General features: G+C 36.7%; 1 protein-coding gene across 1 annotated transcript in view; it reads right to left on the minus strand.

Moving 5' to 3' along the window:
• LOC112045732 (homeobox protein araucan) overlaps window positions 1-15,211 on the minus strand; it is a 180,508-nt gene extending 165,297 nt beyond the window's left edge. Inside the window, exon 1 of the mRNA XM_024082034.2 lies at window positions 14,858-15,211. Within this exon, the coding sequence (XP_023937802.1) occupies window positions 14,858-14,965 (108 nt within the window). The 5' untranslated portion in view covers window positions 14,966-15,211. The remainder of the gene's footprint in view (window positions 1-14,857) is intronic.
• Window positions 15,212-17,691: the final 2,480 nt, after the last annotated feature.

Below are 17,691 nucleotides of genomic sequence, written 5' to 3' on the forward strand. Positions count from 1 at the left end.
TACTTGCGTTGGCACACTGGCTCCAAGTCACATCAAGGAAAAAGGATCCCGACCGATAGACGTAACAGTGTAAGCTGAATACGTTAAGTGGCTTAGGTATGCCTCTCTGACCGAGAGTTACATAATTGTTCCTCTTGCCGTGGATACCCTTGGACCATTGAGTCGCAGTGCATTTTTTTTCCGACGCAGTTAAGTGCTCGTAACTTATTGGCTAGCTCATGTTTTGTTCAATGGATCAGTCTGGCTGTTTAACGTGGAAATACAGCCAATATTCATGCCATTATTCCATCTGGGCGTGATTTGTATAGTTATTAGGATAAGTGCAAAAACAAAAAATCAAAATTCATTTATTTCAATTAGGCTTTAGTAAGCACTTTTGAAAGGTGAAGTTATGTAATAATTTAATTCAAATTAATGGTGACAATTACAGTGGAAAACTTAAAATTAGAGTTACGAGGGTACCAAGAGCGCCTTGGTCCGAGAAAAGAGACGTTTTTCTTGTATTCCTTCTTTCTTGCACATATATAGATGGCCATGGAACGTGGCATCGGTTTTGCGGGGCTATATCGTGCTGTTTTTGGAAATCGCAAATGACTTAAGAACTTTTTACATTATTTAGTGTTTAAGTCTCTAGCTGTATCTCTCTTACAAAATAAATTTTAACTAAATTTAACAATGTTAAATGTTAAACTTTGTTAAATGTTAAATATTAAGAAAATCGGTGTACTTTTATTGTAGGTACGTCAGGATTTTAAGGTTATTTTCGTCGTTATCAACCCGTATTCGGCTCACTGCTGTGCTCGAATTCTTCGTTTACTTGATCTGGACTTGCATTTTTTCGTCGACAACAATTTAAGAAGTCTTATCTTGACGATTAGCACATTGTAATGCGTTTTTCTATCGAGTGTGTTTTGCCTTGTGTTCATGATGTAAGTACCTACCATACGGACTTAATTGAAGATTATAATCCGAAAAAAAATTTATAGATTCCGTTTGCTACTAAACTTGAAGCAGATATTTAACTTGGGCTTTTTTACTCATAATATCTTTGTTCTAACGAATCGAGAAGAGTTTACTTAGTATTAAAATTTTTGAAATTTATTTTATTATACCTACTCAGGGTCGGTTCCTTATGACAAGTGTGGTATAGTTTAGCCCTAAGTTTTGTCACTTTCTTACTATATGTCAGATGACAAAGTGAAAAAGCTTGAGAATTAATCAGCCATTCATCAGAAGGTGGCTTAATCCTGTTTAGATATTTTTAGTGGATTACTTGTAAATAGTACCTACTTTTACAGTGAGTCTTTGACTTCTAAAAGTATTCTTTTTATTTTATTTTACAATCAAAGATCTTCTAGAGATGACCACATTTTAAATGCCTCTAAGTTCTTTTTTAAATCTTCAATGTCTAAGTTTCAGTATTGGCATCTACTACGAATTCTGGTTATTTATTTTCATCCTAAATATCAAAGGAAGCCAAATTTGGTTTGCGAATGAATTTTATCAAAAGCATCTTTTATAAAACAAACAATTATCGAGATTTAAAAACTCCGTATATTGGCAGATACGTAATTCCTGGAGTGTTTGCATGCTCTCCTCACTTTGAAAGGAGCGAGCAATACTGGGATATTCAAAAAATGACTCCAAGTTGAACGTTTCGCTTGTTAACATTCACTACTAACAAAAACTCGTATGTCCATTTGTTCCGATATGACAGCTACCAGCCATATATCTTTTTTTCAGGAGTATAGCTGTATTGATAGACGAACCAATTTGGTACGAACATATTGTTGGCGAGCGGCGTCTAGATTGGATAAATATCCAGGGACTTGGTCATATTAAATTATACAGTGGGTAGGTACCTATACAGTTAGTTTTACATCGTACCAGACTGATTTAATAATTAAATGTACCTGTATATATAAGACTATATAATCATTGATTTGTGCGGTTATATATGCATTTAAAAATTTTATTTAATAAATAAATAAAGAATCTTGACAGACAGGCAGTCAGGCAAACAAACGGATAACAAATAGATATTATAATATGAGAGATCCGTTTTATTCCTTTTGAGGTACAGAACCCAAAAAAAGATACATCAAAAAACGTAATTCAAGAGAAATTTATAACGAAAGTTATCTAAACACCTTTGCATGTGTTACTAATTATTTGCGGCCAACTGCTATGAATTTCCTTATGTTAAAATCGAAAGAAAGTCATCCGCACGATTTTACGGAATCTGTACTTAACACTTTTTTTTAAATGGTCTTATATACTCATTATCATTCTACTAGATTGTTTTTTTTTTTCAATCTAGCAGTCTAATGCTTCCGACCGCGTCCCTTGCTCATGTCCTATCAACCTCAATAGCTCAACGGTAAGAGCGATTGGACTCATCACCGAGGGGTGGTGGTTCGATTCCCGCCCCGTTTGTCTACTGTCGTACCCACTCCTAACACAGTATTTCCCGACTAGTTGGAGGGGAATGGGAATATTGGTCATATTATAAAAAATAAGGCAAATATTCTTTTGAGGACAAAAATAAATTGGACATGAACTAAGGACGCGGTCGGTACCAACCAAGTCAGAACGTCTATTGGTGGTCATACGCACTAACCAACGTACGTTTGGATCACGCGAAGTTTAAGGCTCGTTGCACACGGGCGCGGGCGGAAAAAACGTCTGACAAGTGTTTTGTGATAACACAGTATACAACATGCGTGTATCGCAGTACTTAGTTTGTGAGTCTCATAAACTTGGAGTTAGTAATATTGGCAGAGCGGATATTGGGGACTTTTGCACAAGTTGGCAATTTTTGTGTATTTTTTTTTTCTAATTTCCAAAATACTACGACTTTGAGGGTTAAATAGGAAATAAAGGGTTAGGTATAAAAAACAATTGAATTTACAAGTGAATGGCTCAAGCTCTTCTAAGGGCTATTTTATTACAGATCCCCACTTCATATGTAAGGGAGGTACCCATAAAAAAATATTTTTCACGATTTTATTTTACAAGTTTGTTCACATTTTTATTATATATATGCTCATGCTAATTTAAAGCTTTTTAGTAGTAATAGTCTCTGCGCAGTTTTACTGGATACCCTGCCGTTAGCGCTGTAGGCACGTGTACTTATTAGATGATGAGTGGCTAACATTAGCCCTTGATAACATTCTTACCTGTTGTGATGATGCAATCTAAGAAGGAAGCGGGCTAATTTGTAAGGGGTAGGATGAAAATCTTTTCGCTTGGCGGTACGTCTTTGCCGCTATGGTAGTAACCATGGCTGAAGCCTTTCACCAGCCAGACCTGAACCAATTATTAAAAGCTCAATCGGGTCAGCCTGGGGTTCAAACCCCGGACCTCTGTCTGGTAAATATCCGCCGCGCATACCTACCACTGCGCTATGGAAGTTGTCAAAAAAAGTGATTTTCTTCTATCTGTGACACATATAATGTTAAAATATCTTTGGTGATATTAAATGTAGGGAGGCGATGGTGGATGTAGATTCAGTTTTGCAGTTGTAATCGGTTGTAATGTATAATCATCAGCGTGGTGGGACGGCATTGCAAAGTTACTGGGAAATTGTTTGTTTATTTCATAATTGTTCTTAAGTGATTGTAATCTAACGTGTACTTTTTTTAGGATTCCGTACTAAAACAGTCATTAATCATCATTAACAATCCACATTCGGCTCATTGTTGAGCACGAGTCTCTTCTAAAGTAACGATAAAATTCTCAGGTATGCAAGTGTTTCTCACGATGTGATTTTCTTTTACCGTTGGAAACACTCTGTAACAGTATTATAAAAAAGATAAACTCAGTAGGTACTTCATAACCAGTGACGTGCAATAAATGCAAAAATGCACTGCTTACCCTTCGTTTTTACTTCACACCTGTATTTCGGAAAATATTTTTTTCATTTTGTACGGTTTGTGCCTAATCTAGCCTACTCAAGAGACGTGATAACCCAGCGGATATGATCTCTGCATTCGATTCGGAGGGCGTAGGTTCGGATCCGGGCCGGCGCATGCACCTCGAACTTTTCAGTAATTAAAATATATCACTGGTCTCAAACGATATACCTGAGAATTTTCTTAACTCTCTAGGTGTGTGAAGTCTGCCAATTCACATTGGGCCAGCGTGGTGGTCTATTGGCTTAACCCCTCTCTTTCTAAGAGGAGACTCGTGCTCAACAGTGAACCGAATATGGTTTGTTAATGATGAATGATGATTCTAGTTGAAAATGTGCACGCCTTTGTTTATAGCCCGACAGAACTCGAACACAGGACTTCAAAATACGAAGTAATATAGGCTAACCACCAGGGCATCTAGTTAATGAGTGCTGCCTAATGAGATGTTATTGTATCAATAGTTAGAGCGGAAACGCCGAAGGAGCTTTGTTATGTACCCGCCTGTACATATAGCTACGAGTAGGTACATTTAACGGTGATATTAGTAGAAACTAGAGTCGTAATGGAATTTGCATGTGATGTACAGTGTGGCGGCTCCGTACCTACTGATATACCTACTTGTATAAGCTACAACTGTAATCTCTGAGGATCACGGACCGACGGGTTGATTAATTAGATATCTATATACATATAGAAGCTTCAATAGCTCAACGGGAAGGGGATCGGACTCATCACCGAGAAGTGGTGGTTCGATCCCCCGCTTTAGTTTCCGCGGAATTTGAGACTATTTCGTCCGTTTTGCGTCTACTACGTTTATTTAGCGTTACGGTACGATGCCGTGTAGAATCCGAAGGGGGTGTGGATTTTCATCCTCCTCCTAACAAGTTAGCCCGCTTCCATCTTAGATTGCATCAACACTTACCGTCAGGTGAGATTGTAGTCAAGGGCCAACTTGTAAAGAATAAAAAAAATAAAAAAAAAACCTTTACCGACCCGGAAGAGGCAGTGATAGCGATAAATCAGCACGTAGATAACATGCCTTCAGATCTGTGGCCCACCTGTTTTAAAAAATGGTTCGATCGCATGAAATTATGTTTAAAATGTAAAGAATATTTTGAAAAGCCATAAACACAAACAACACGCAAAACTTATAGTGTGACCTACGTTTAAGTATATTTCTCATCATATTAAAAAAACAAAAATCCTATAAAAAAAATATATAAACAGAAATGGAATTGATACGGAATTTACAGAGAAATATTAAATTGAATACACATTGGTTTTAACTGTATGTACATGAGTGCATACCTATAGTTTCGTCTCATTTGAAAAAGTAAAAAAAAATCGTGGTACGGTTTCAAGCGAAAATGTTTGAAAACGAACGTAAAATGTAATATTCTTTATTACCTCATATCTTTCAAACCACTGAACGAACGGATTTACGTAATTAGGATATCGTTAGATTTGTCTCAATTACCCAAGTATTCTTAGATAGGTGAAACTAAAAAAGTTCAAGTTACATTTGTAAAAATTGGTATTTGTACTACTAAAAATACTAAAACATTGTTATTCAAGATTTTTTAAAATTCTTCACCTAAAGTATTATTAAAAAAGTGTTGAAATTTTTTTTAATATAAAACGCTCATATTTTCAGTTTTAGTTTTGTAAAATGATTTTATTGGACTATTTATTAAATAATATAAAATATGCAAGAATGTAAATAGAAGGGGGTGAAATAGGGGTTAAAAGTTTACACCGCTTTCCACGCGGACAAAGTTGCGAGCGTCAACTAATAAATCTATATAAAAACGTTACATCGGAACTATTCAATGTGAAATATTTGATATCTTATGCGGTTTCAGTAGGTACTTAGTCTGTCATGATTGTTTGTACATGAGCTTTTCTTTGATTTTTTTTTATCGTCGTTGTTTTCAAAGCTAGCGTGTTATAACCATATTTAATCCGAGGACATCTATTTCAGTCGAGAACTCTTGAGCTGTAGAAAGTTTATAAGAAATCGCTATAATTGCAGTGACAAAATAAGTAAAAAAATTTTAAATTCAAAACTTTTTTTTTATTGCAAAATAATACAATGATGAACCTAAAGGTTGCCATTGACGGTCAATTATTCTCACGTTTCTGAAAAGCAAACGGCAGTACCCACGCGGCATAGTATATCTACAAATAATGTACACAGTAACCAACACACGATCAATTATAGTCGTGGGTGCTACAGAAACGTGAGAATAATTGACCGTTTGTGACTAGCATACGCTGAGATATCCATATAACTATACAAATCATGTTCACGTGGAATGGTGGCAATAATACTGGCTGCATTTCCGTGCTGGACAGCCAAACTCATGTTTTGCGCAATTAATTAGCCAGCCCTTCTGTCAGGGGAACTAGCAACTACCAGCGGTGATATTTTTTAGCACTGCGACTCCATGGCCCAAGGGTCTCCACGGCAAAAGGTTCAAATATGTAACTCTCAGTCAGAGAGGCATACTTGAGCCACTTACCGGTTTCAGCCTTTTCTGCTGCGGCTCCCGGTCTTGATTCTGTCTCCCTGATATGACACGGTGCTAATGTGTCAACGCATGTAGCGTCCCACATTAAGGGAATCAGCATCAATCCATCAGGTCTCTTGTCACTTATTCCTGACGGCTTGATTAGCGCAGAAATATTTATGGTGACAAGAGCCCTTTTATTATAATATCATTAAGAGATTTATTTATTTTAAGAAGGCTCAGTTTACAAGCACTTTTGAAACGTCAGTGTGCCTAGTGGGAGTTTTCAATATTTTCATACTGGTACTATCACGTTGACGTTTTCGCAAATTTTATATGGAATTGAGACAGTTGTGCAGTAGTGCCACTAGATGGCGCTGTTTCAATTCCTTAGAAATTCGCGTTTACGTTACGTGACAGTAACAGTATCAAACTGCCACTAGGCCCTTAGTTGACTATTTGTAAAGATTCTACCAAGTATTTCATTATGTGACCTATATAGCCCGACTTTTATGATACCCACTCAAAACACTTCTTCGTTTTTTTACGTATTAAAGGAGAACGGGACTATTTGTTTTTAAATAAGTTATATTTATAGTTATATATATTTATAAACGCAAGTCTAAATCAGTTTTTTCCCTAATTAGTCTAATTAACCTATTTATTAATCTTTTAATTCATTTAATGTATCTATTCGAGTACTAAATTACGCATGTTGAGGTAACCTATAAGTGGGTCTATGACACAACAACTTGACTAATCTATGTTTTGTAAAACTCAATTTTATTTGTCATATCCTGTTGGTACCCTATAAAAAAAAAAACAAAAATAAGTATTTAAAAAGATATAGGTATATTTAATAAAAAAAATTGCAGAGAGAAAATAAGTATTTCATATTATTATGTTCATATCACTGGAACAAATCTTTCAAATCAAACTCTCACTATGCGCATATAATGTGCCAAATATTGTAATATCACGTGCAATAGGTGCTATTTCCGCCGATTTTCCTCTCAAAATCATATTTCCCGAAGAAAATTTCATGTTACTCGCTCACTCACTTCTTATTTTACATTTGTCTCGTTATTTGTAAGAGTTTTTGTTCTAGATTTGAAAACTTTAAATTCTTTCATAATCAGTAAGCTTTTTATGATTAATGTAGACTCCGCGCCACGAAACAAGTCTCGTAGACGCGGCGATAATGTCTCTCATAATCATTTGGTAATGGCGATCTTATTGTCATTTGTGTAAGGCGCTGTCAATTTTAATTCAGGTTTTAGCCGCGAGACATCTTTCCTGGTGCGGATACCTAATCCTTTTACGTTGGGATGAAATATTACTATATGCTTGCAATCGAGAAAAATTTTGAACTCAATACGGTTCTTTTTATAATCAATAGTTATTGATTCTAAAAGATTCTAATGATGTCGCTACAGAGTAAGATGCCTTTAAAGGTTTTACAAGTTAGGTACATAGACTTGTCATCAAGAGGCCTATGTCCAGCAGCGGACGTCCATCGGCTGATAATGATAATGATGACGTTCGTTTACGTTCCACGTTCTTTTGAAATCACTCACTTTAAATTGTGTATTGAATGACGCAGCAAAAGAAATGGACAAAAGATTTTTGGCTCATGATATCATCTTTGTCTTATGTGCGAAGACCTTAATGGTGTCATACATTTAAAATCCTTCGAAGCGTTGTTTGTACGTCCATACGTTTGGAAAGTAACGATTTCTTTTAAATTAGGCCTAAGCAGAGTAGTGTCATGTCAGAACCTGTTATTTACAGCCTTAATGACATGTTAGTTTGTACGTTCTATAATTATGTAGACTCTATACGCGACTGAATTGTATTACACCTTGTTCCATACAACATAAGGTATATTTTCAAACGTATTTGTTGTAAACATACACGCATGGGGTTGAACTTTTATCTATGCTTCCATCGATTTGGAAACGACTGGTTAATATGTTCATATGTCTAGTTATCTATTGTTTATTAACTGACATCATTAATGTTGAAAATTTGGACGTTTATAATTTAGGCGTTTTACAATCTCGTGATAATAGCTTTAATATTAAAAATTATACCTATATAAAATGTTAGAAATCCAATTTTCTGGCGAAAACAGACAATTTTTAAACAGACAAAGTTCAGGCCCAATTTTTTATTTTATTTTATTCTTTACAAGTTAGCTCTTGACTACAATCTTACCTGATGGTAACGGTTGATGCAGTCTAAGATAAAAGCGGGTTAACTTTTTAGGAGGAGGATGAAAATCCACACTCCTATCGGTTTCTACACGGCATCGTACCGGAACGCTAAATCGCTTGGCGGTACGTCTTTGCCGGTAGGGTGGTAACTAGCCACGGCCGAAGCCGCCCACCAGCCAGACCTAGACTAATTAAGAAAATCTCAATCTGCCCAGCCGGGGATCGAACCAAGGACCTCCTAAGAGAAACTTAGCTATCTGATCCTAATAACTATACCTTACTGTACAAATGACGTCAACGTCCTTGTCTTCATACTTTGTTAAAAAATAAGCCATCCCAGTCGAGAAGCAACTAATCCCTACTAATATTATAAATGCGAAAGTAACTCTGTCTGTCTGTCTGTTACATTTTCACAGCTAAACGGCTGAACTGATCAATATAAATTTTGGTATAATAGTAAATGGGATTTTGAAGCAAAACATAGGGTACTTTTTGACCCTGAAATAAAAATAGAAGGGGGTGAAATACGGGTTGAAAGTTTGTATAGAAAGTCCTTCATTTTAAGAGTTACAGTTTTAAAATTTTGATCATAAATCATAAAAGAAATATGAAATATAATGTGATTCAAGAATTTTTAAAATTCAACCTCTAAAGTGGTGAAATATGGGTTGAAAGTTTACATCGATTTCCATGCGGACGAAGTCGCGGGCGTCCGCTAGTAACTAATAATTCAGAGAAATTTTAAGGTACATGGGTTAATTTTTTTTATTATAAATATTCAAAGGCATAAATGGCACAAGAGACTGATAGCAAACTAAAATTGCCCCGTTCGCTGGGCGTCGTGCCACGCCGCTAGGGTAACAAGCGAGAGGCGCTGAAGGCTGAGTTAGTGTAGCCACTTGTGGTGGACTTGTAACGGCTTGGATTTATTGGCAGGCCCTCGCTTCGGACACGATTGCATACACCTAAATATCACACACGAGATATGGCATCACTGAGAATATCTTCCTAACTATTGGAAACGCAATTTTCTAACCTAAAATTGTTTTCTTATTAAAATTTTAATTTCCCTAAATGAGAGTTGATATGAATAACTATTAATAAAATTTAGTTAGCCATTCTCTGTGAAAAATCACAGAGACACAATAAATACCGAAATCATAGTTTAAATTGGGTGCGAGTGCTAAATAGCAAATGCTGTTTATGATTAAATTTTTATTGACACCACCTACAAACCGATCACTTGATAGTAATGTACCTAATAGTAAATACATTACAAATATAAGTTACTTAGTATCATTTAATAATTAGAGCATAACACGTTGGTCCAGTTCAGAAGAAATAAAAGCTCATTTCATTGACTAGCCCAGGACTCAGGATTTCGCGATCCTTAGTCCCACAGGATTACTTATATGTAAATCTATTCCAGGAAGAGCGTTTACCTTTCCATGTAGTATCAAGCGTACAGACAAGTGTTTGAAAGTAAACACTTGACAGACAGCATTTCATTCATTCATTTCATTTATCAATCCATATTTGGATCACTGCTAAGCTCGAGTCTCCTCTCAGAATGAGAGGGGTTAGGCCAATAGTCCACCACGCTAGCCCAATGCGGATTGGCAGACTTCACACACGCAGAGAATTAAGATAATTCTCTGGTATGCAGGTTTCCTCATGATGTTTTTCCTTCACCATTTGACACGTGATATTTAATTTCTTAAAATGCACACAACTGAAAAGTTGGAGACCGGCCCCAGACCGGATTCGAACCCACACCTTCCGGAATCGGAGGCAGAGGTCATATCCACTGGGCTATCACGGCTCAACAGACAGACAACGCGTTGGTGAAAACTACACAAAACACAAACGTGCTTGTGCCTATCTGTATGTAGGTACTACATCCAAATGGACTTCTCGCAAAAAAAAAGTTCATTCAAAAAAACTACAGAAAAGATTGAAGGAGGAAAGAAAGAAGAGAGACCGTTCGTGGTTGGACCGATGGGTATGTTATATGGACCGCTCCTCATGGTTTTAAGAGCAGAATTATGAAAGGGTTGCCCAGTGTGAATGCTCTTGAAATTTCTTGAAAAAAAAAGCTACAACTGTTAACGATTTGATAGCGAAAGATAAACATTCAGGAGACGTATTTTCGAGGCGTTAGCGATTGTAGAAAAATAATCTATATATGTAATATGGCTAGCAATTCAGGTAAGCAATACTAAATTGAAAAATCGGTGAGCACTTTCATTTTAATTAATTGCCATACGGGTCTTTGCAGTTCTCTCTGCTACGCCATGAATAGGTGAAAGTACCGGTCGAAATAAATATCGAGAACCAACTTAGTACCTACCTAGATACTTATTTTAAGTATTATAATAAATAAAATAATACTTAACGATAGAGCTAGACTGTATAACGTGTGCGCATTACTTGACACCTGGGTACCAAACACATCCATACAAACACAGTACAAACATCATTCGAGCCAGGCGTCAAGTTATTCCGCACGAGCTGTACATTGCTTAAATAGACTTTTCTTACGTACCTTTTTCTGTTGCTTAAAATTTTATTTACTACTATAAGCACATCATAAAACTAAAGCTGACGCTTTATTTTTATATCCGTGATTATAAAAAATTAATAGGTACATAATATTGTTTTATTTTTTTTTTACGATCAGAAAAAATATGACTTGATTTGAATTTTGCCTATATCAATTATTTATGTTAATGTATGTAGGTACAATGTAATTAAGAAACATGAAAAAATGTTGCTCATAATAATGTATGGAGGATATTTAGTAACTTAATAAGTTAGTCTGAATACTAACTAAAATAACTTTAGCTTAGTGTATTTTTTCATTACAAATTCGAGGATATAAATAAAAATATTTCTTAATATGGATATTAATTTGTGCTATTAAATTTAAAAGTTCAAAAATAATTTATTTCAGTAATATATTGTATTTATTTTGATGATGTTTTTGCCTTGATATATTTTTATACCGATATAGTACTAACATGGAAACATAATTATTTTGTTTTACATAATAATATAGTATGTAATACTAATTTGTAATATAAAAAGCGAGTTCAACTTGTTATGATTTCTGTTATTTATTAAAAAATAGGCTGTTAATTAGGGAAAAATAATATAAACTCATAGAACTGTCATTAATTAGACATAAATTGGTTGTAAACACACACCAGTCAAGCTCAAACATGACTTACGAGTAAGTTGTAAACGTAATAATTAAATATGTTACGTTTGGTGGGCTATTGATATATTGGCATATTATTATTTATCATCCGTTTACATTTTATATAGACAAATTCATTACGATACAGTCAGATGGGGGCAATTCTGTTAACGGGCCGACATCGTAAAATTATCGTTGAATCCATAATAATTATCTCGAAAAGTTACACAGTTGACACCGCAGGCGGCAAAATAAGGATTAGATAACCAACTTCCACTCAACTTACTTTACTTGTGAGTTAGTTTGTTTTGGGTTGAAACTTGCCAATAACTTTTGAACCAGTTGCGATGACAACACAATTTTAACAGCCTTACTGTGTTTGCTTGTGCTATGGATATTTGAACTTTCCAAATGGAGTTTTGGATTCGATAATGAAACATGGTATTGAAAAAAATTCAGCAACTACAGGAAATTGTGAATTGGAAAGTGTTTCACTTGACATCATAAAAATTGGAAAGTGTTTCACTTGACATCATAACTGACGTCACTAGTGACAGTTTGTCTTTGATAAGTACTAAAAAAATGTATAAAATTTTATTACCTACAAAGATCTTTGATTGCTAAGATAAACATAAATCCATCCGATGTACAACAGATGTTTGCTTAGATGCATAATAAGACTTCGATAACGTATAGCATTATTCTGTATTGTGAGCTACCAGACCTTCCGCGGTTACACAGTCGTAGTTTTCTATTACCGTGGGAATATATAAGGATAAATAGACCCAATGTTGCACGCTGATGATGCAGCTGTCCATTGGTGAAAGATTGTTTTAAATGCTCCAGTGTTTCGGAGCCTATTCGAAGCAAACAAATGAAAAATCATATCGTGCCTCTTTATAATGTCTAGAAATCTTTTGGAAGGTAAGCTAAAATTAATATTAAAATAATGAATTTTCCAAAAATGTTAAGGGTAGGCAATAGATTTGTGCCAACATTGAGTACCACTGAAATTGCTCACTTATTGTTAAGTGATTACGATAAGGCGATGCATTACTGTCTTTTAAGGAATACTTTTATTCGAAAAGATCTATATAGTATGGTACTATTTTTAGTGATACAGACACAGCAACATTGGCATCGTCTAACGTGGAAAAATACAGACAAGTTCGTCTACTTGGAATCCAATAGGAAATCAGATAAACAACCACTTCCTGTCCCATTTTTTTTAAATCAAAACCGTTTTTCACTATCGTTATATTACATGATTTTGTATTATCTATACCATTGGTATGTTTAATCTTATCAGCCGATTTTCCTTTGATGTTCATAAATTTAATCTTTCTGATTTTTGCTATGAGTCGTTTACATACTTTTTATTCGTTGCAGATAGAAATAATTCTTGTAGCTATTCTCAGATTTTGATACATCAAGGAAAACCAATTTTTCAAGTTATCTTGGACCCTTAGCAAAATTGCTTTCTAAACATCCTGTTAAGTGTTTTTCAGATAGCATGGGAACGGTGACAGTGCGTATCACTCAAAGTTTGCCGCGATTCACGATAATCGGACGTATTATGAACGTCATAAGGCAACTGGCACAGTACCCATGCTATCTGAAAAAACACTTTAGCAGAGTCTAACTCACTGAAAGGCTTGACTTTACAAAAGTGCTAGCAAAGTCTACTTCAAATAGATGATTTCATTTGGCTTTATTAGTACTTTGATAATCTACCTACAAGTAAAAAAAATATTGTCTTACCATAAGTTATTACTTTTAGCATAATAAAATCACATGTTTATATAATATTGAAAAAAATGCATCTACCTGAAGTTAAGTGAAATTCGTTTATTAGAACTTGTAAAGTCTAGTTTGTACATTACTGTCTCAAGCAATTATAGCTTGACCCTTTATTGAATTAAAATAAATATTATTACATTGGACTTGTATGCAGTTCAAAGTAAATTTCTTTCATGAATCACTTAGATATATCAAGATCCATAACATATCTATATTTCTCTCATTCAACATCCTATCCTTTTTTTAAATGTTAATGTTTTGTTAATTTATTCATCATTAATTTATTACCATTTACATTATCTAAAACTAAAGTAATCTAAAATTTATTAAATATTTAACTATCTTATCCTATATAATTTTAAACCTATATACTCGTATTTGCGAGTACTTAGTACTTATGGCATGTTTTAATGGTCTGTCCTAAAATTTAATTGGATTTTATTTAATTGAAACCTTTTTAAAATCGTATACCCGTACTAAGTTCACAAAAAGCAGTACCCACTTACGCCTTTGCTAGAAGGTTAGTATCTAGGCACGGCCGAAGCCTTAGAGATAACAGATTTTAAACATAATTATGGTTTTTTTTTTATTTTAGCAAAATTATCTTTTTAGGAAATTAAATTATCTTTTATCGGGTGCAATTTCCAAATCAAATTCAATTCTCCTTTGCCCACTAATTAAGCAAAATGAGAAAGAAGTATTATGTCAATAATACAGCGTGCGAAGACCGAACTTAGGACCTCTAGAATTGCAGTCCGACCACCTAATAACTGAGCTGTTAAAGTTTTTGAGCTGTTTTAGTTCATCAAAATTTATAATTTTGTATTACATGTAAGTGCCTAAGTTTGTTTAGATGAAACTTCACGTTCATTTGAAACGTAATTTGCGGTTTTCAGTTGCCTTGTGGATGTAAAGTACCTAGTTAAGTACAGCGTAAAGCTGTCTGTAGTTGCAAAAAAGTACTAATTAATGGAAAGCTTCTTTCATGAAAGTTGTAAGTATTGCACTTAGTTATATTATCCCTAGTTTCTTTTTGTGAAAAACTTTAGTAAGTAGACTATTTTAGATAATTGTGTGTAATCCTAATTGGAGTATAAAAGTGTAGTCAGTATGAAGATACGTAATATTATAATGTCACATGATGATTGTCAGTCGCTCGTAACGCCAGAAGGTACTGCTATTGGTCGCTGCATGTCAGGGGAAGATGGGTAGACTTACATCTTGCTGGCTAAAGAAGTCGTCCTGGGCCTCCTCGGGCGGGCAGCCCATGTCCTGGAGCAGCGGAGTGACGTGGCGCTCCCAGTCGTCCATCATTGGATAGCTCATGAGGCCCCTGACACCGCCTCAGCGCTCCCGAACAACCATCGCTAACCAGAGTCCACCACTCGAACTACAAACGACGTGACAGAAACTTTTCGCGCCAACTAAACTCGAACTTTAGGGAAATTGGCGCGCTTTTGGGATTCGCCGGTGCCCTCGCACGTGCGGGATTCGCGGGGCGTGCGAGCGGGTGAGAACACCGCGGTCGGTGCCGTGAGTGCGGTGCCGCGGACCCCGGCCGCCCGTGGACGCGACCGGAACAGGAGTGCGTGCAGCCGCCGCACGCCCTCCGCGGCGCGCCTCCCGCCGTCCCGCTCGCTCGCGCGCGCGCGCCCTCGCGCCGTCCCTCTCGCCTCGCACCTCCCATGGGCGGCCGCGAGGACCGCCGCCGGCCGCGCAACATGGCCGGACCTGACCAGCGCCGGACCTCACCACCAGCTCTCACCACATCACTCACTCGACGATGTCTTGGACTGTGATGGTAGCACCTCTGCAAACGATCCGATCAATTTAGAACTTAAACTAGCTGACTCCCGCGACTTCGTCCACCCTTAGACCTCCTTAATTTGGCCCTCTCGCATAAGCAGTTCTCGCATAGCAGATGTAAACTAACTATGGGTACACTAGCTCCCTGCTAATTTTCAACTTTGTACGTCTAGCGGTTTTTGAGATTGCGTTATAATTAGACGCTTTAATTAGGAGAAAGCTCGCCTGCATATATTTCAAAGAAACTGAGAATTGCATTTCTATTTTGAATTTGTATTTCAGACTAAAATAATTGTAGATCATGAAAATTATCCGCGAAAAAAGTCCTTACACTTTTTCCCAATTTTTTTTATTTTATTTTCCCAGCAAAGAATTCAGAGGTTATTGATATTTCATTGAGAAAGTCTTCAATTAGATTATATTAATATAATTTTAAAAAATAGTTCTTCTGTCTTTGACTTCTGTGTCTGTGTGAGCAGATCCTGCAGTATGTGGTCACGATAACGACCGGAAAACTTCACTAAGCAATTTTTTTTTACACTTCATTATACTCGTAACTATGAATGAAAACATCATGATCAAACCTGCATACCAGAGAATTTTCTAAATTCTCTGCGTGTGGGAAGTCTGCCAATCCGCATTAGGCCAGCGTGGTGAACTATTGCCCTAACCCCTCTCATTCTGAGAGGAGACTCGAGCTCAGCAGTGTGACGAATATGGGTTGAACGATACTCGTAACCCTGTTTCATTTCACTGTGTAATTCGATGTGGTTAAAAGCGAGTCATGCACTTTTGGGTTTTACAACTATTTTTTTTTTAATATTTTTTAGAAATTAATTAATAAGAAAAGCACGTATCCTCAGATATACACCAGCTGTAAGGGCTGCTGGACCTTTGGTAATAACATCGGCAGTGGTTAATTACAACCCTCCCTCTAAGACGTACTGCCAAGCAATTTAGCGTTCCAGAACGACGCTGCGAAAAACTCATCAGAAGTATGGTTGAATGAGCATGGACTTCTTCCAAGTAAGTTCGTTCTGCCATCTAAGACTGCATCGTCACGTAACATCAGGTGAGATCGCAGTCAAACGATTACAAGATGAAGGTACTGGGTTCGATTCTGGCTGGGCGGATTGAAGTTTTCTTGATTGGTCTGTCTAGGTCTGGCTCGTAAGAGTGGCTAGTTACTACCCTAACGACAAAGACGTACCGACAATTGATTAAGCGTTCCGGTACGATGTCATGAAGAAACCGAAAGGGGTGTAGATTTTCACCCTACTCCTAACAACTTAGCCCGCTTCCATCTTAGATTACTTCAACACTTGCCATCAGGTGAGATTGTCCGGTCTATCGGGTCTAACAATTCCCACCAACAATCTTACCAATAATAACCCCGCGAGATGCAAATAATAACTTTAAGCGAAGTCCCGGACCTGTGAACGACGGATGTAGGGTTAAGTACGTCCTTTAGAACTTCTTTACGTAATTAACACTTCTTGCTCTAGTCATTCTCCCCGCCCAGCTAGACCTGGCAAGATCTCACTAGTAACCCTGGACACCCGTTCTAATATAGAACTAAACCATATAATATCATCATCGTCATCATATCAGACAGCCGATGGACGTCCACTGCAGGACACAGGCCTTTTGTAGGTACTTCCAAACATCATCCAGCGATGTCGTCAGTCAACCTGGTGAGGGGTGACCACTGCGCTTTCAAGCGCGGGGTCGCCATTCCAGCACCTTGGTATGCTATGTGCCCCGCCCATTACCACTTCAGCTTCGGGACTCATTGAGCTATGTCGGTGACTTTGGTTCTTCTGCGGATTTCCTCATTTCTGATTCAATCACGCAGTGACATTCCGAGCATAGCTCGTTCCATCGCCCACTGTGTGACTCTGAACCTTCTTTTAAGGCCCATGTAATAAAGTCGAACATATTTTCTCCGACTACATTCTCCCAAATGTAAGTGTAAGTACTCCTATGGGTAGGCAGTGCATTTTTGCATTTATGAAGTGCGCGGCATTGGTTCAGTGTAATCACAGATATAATAGGTACATGAGGTTCAACATCTGTTCCATAAGTACACTTGCATGCAGCACTTTTTAGGACGAGTTCCTTGTATGCCCTGTGAAGTTTTATTACGTTAACACCTATTGTTTCCACTTGACATCAGAGGGTACGCCCAATGTGCTTTAATATTCGTAATAATAAAACACCTACGAACAAATATCAAAATATAATAC

This window comes from Bicyclus anynana, chromosome Z, assembly GCF_947172395.1.
Source record: "Bicyclus anynana chromosome Z, ilBicAnyn1.1, whole genome shotgun sequence".
Classification (NCBI taxonomy): domain Eukaryota; kingdom Metazoa; phylum Arthropoda; class Insecta; order Lepidoptera; family Nymphalidae; genus Bicyclus; species Bicyclus anynana.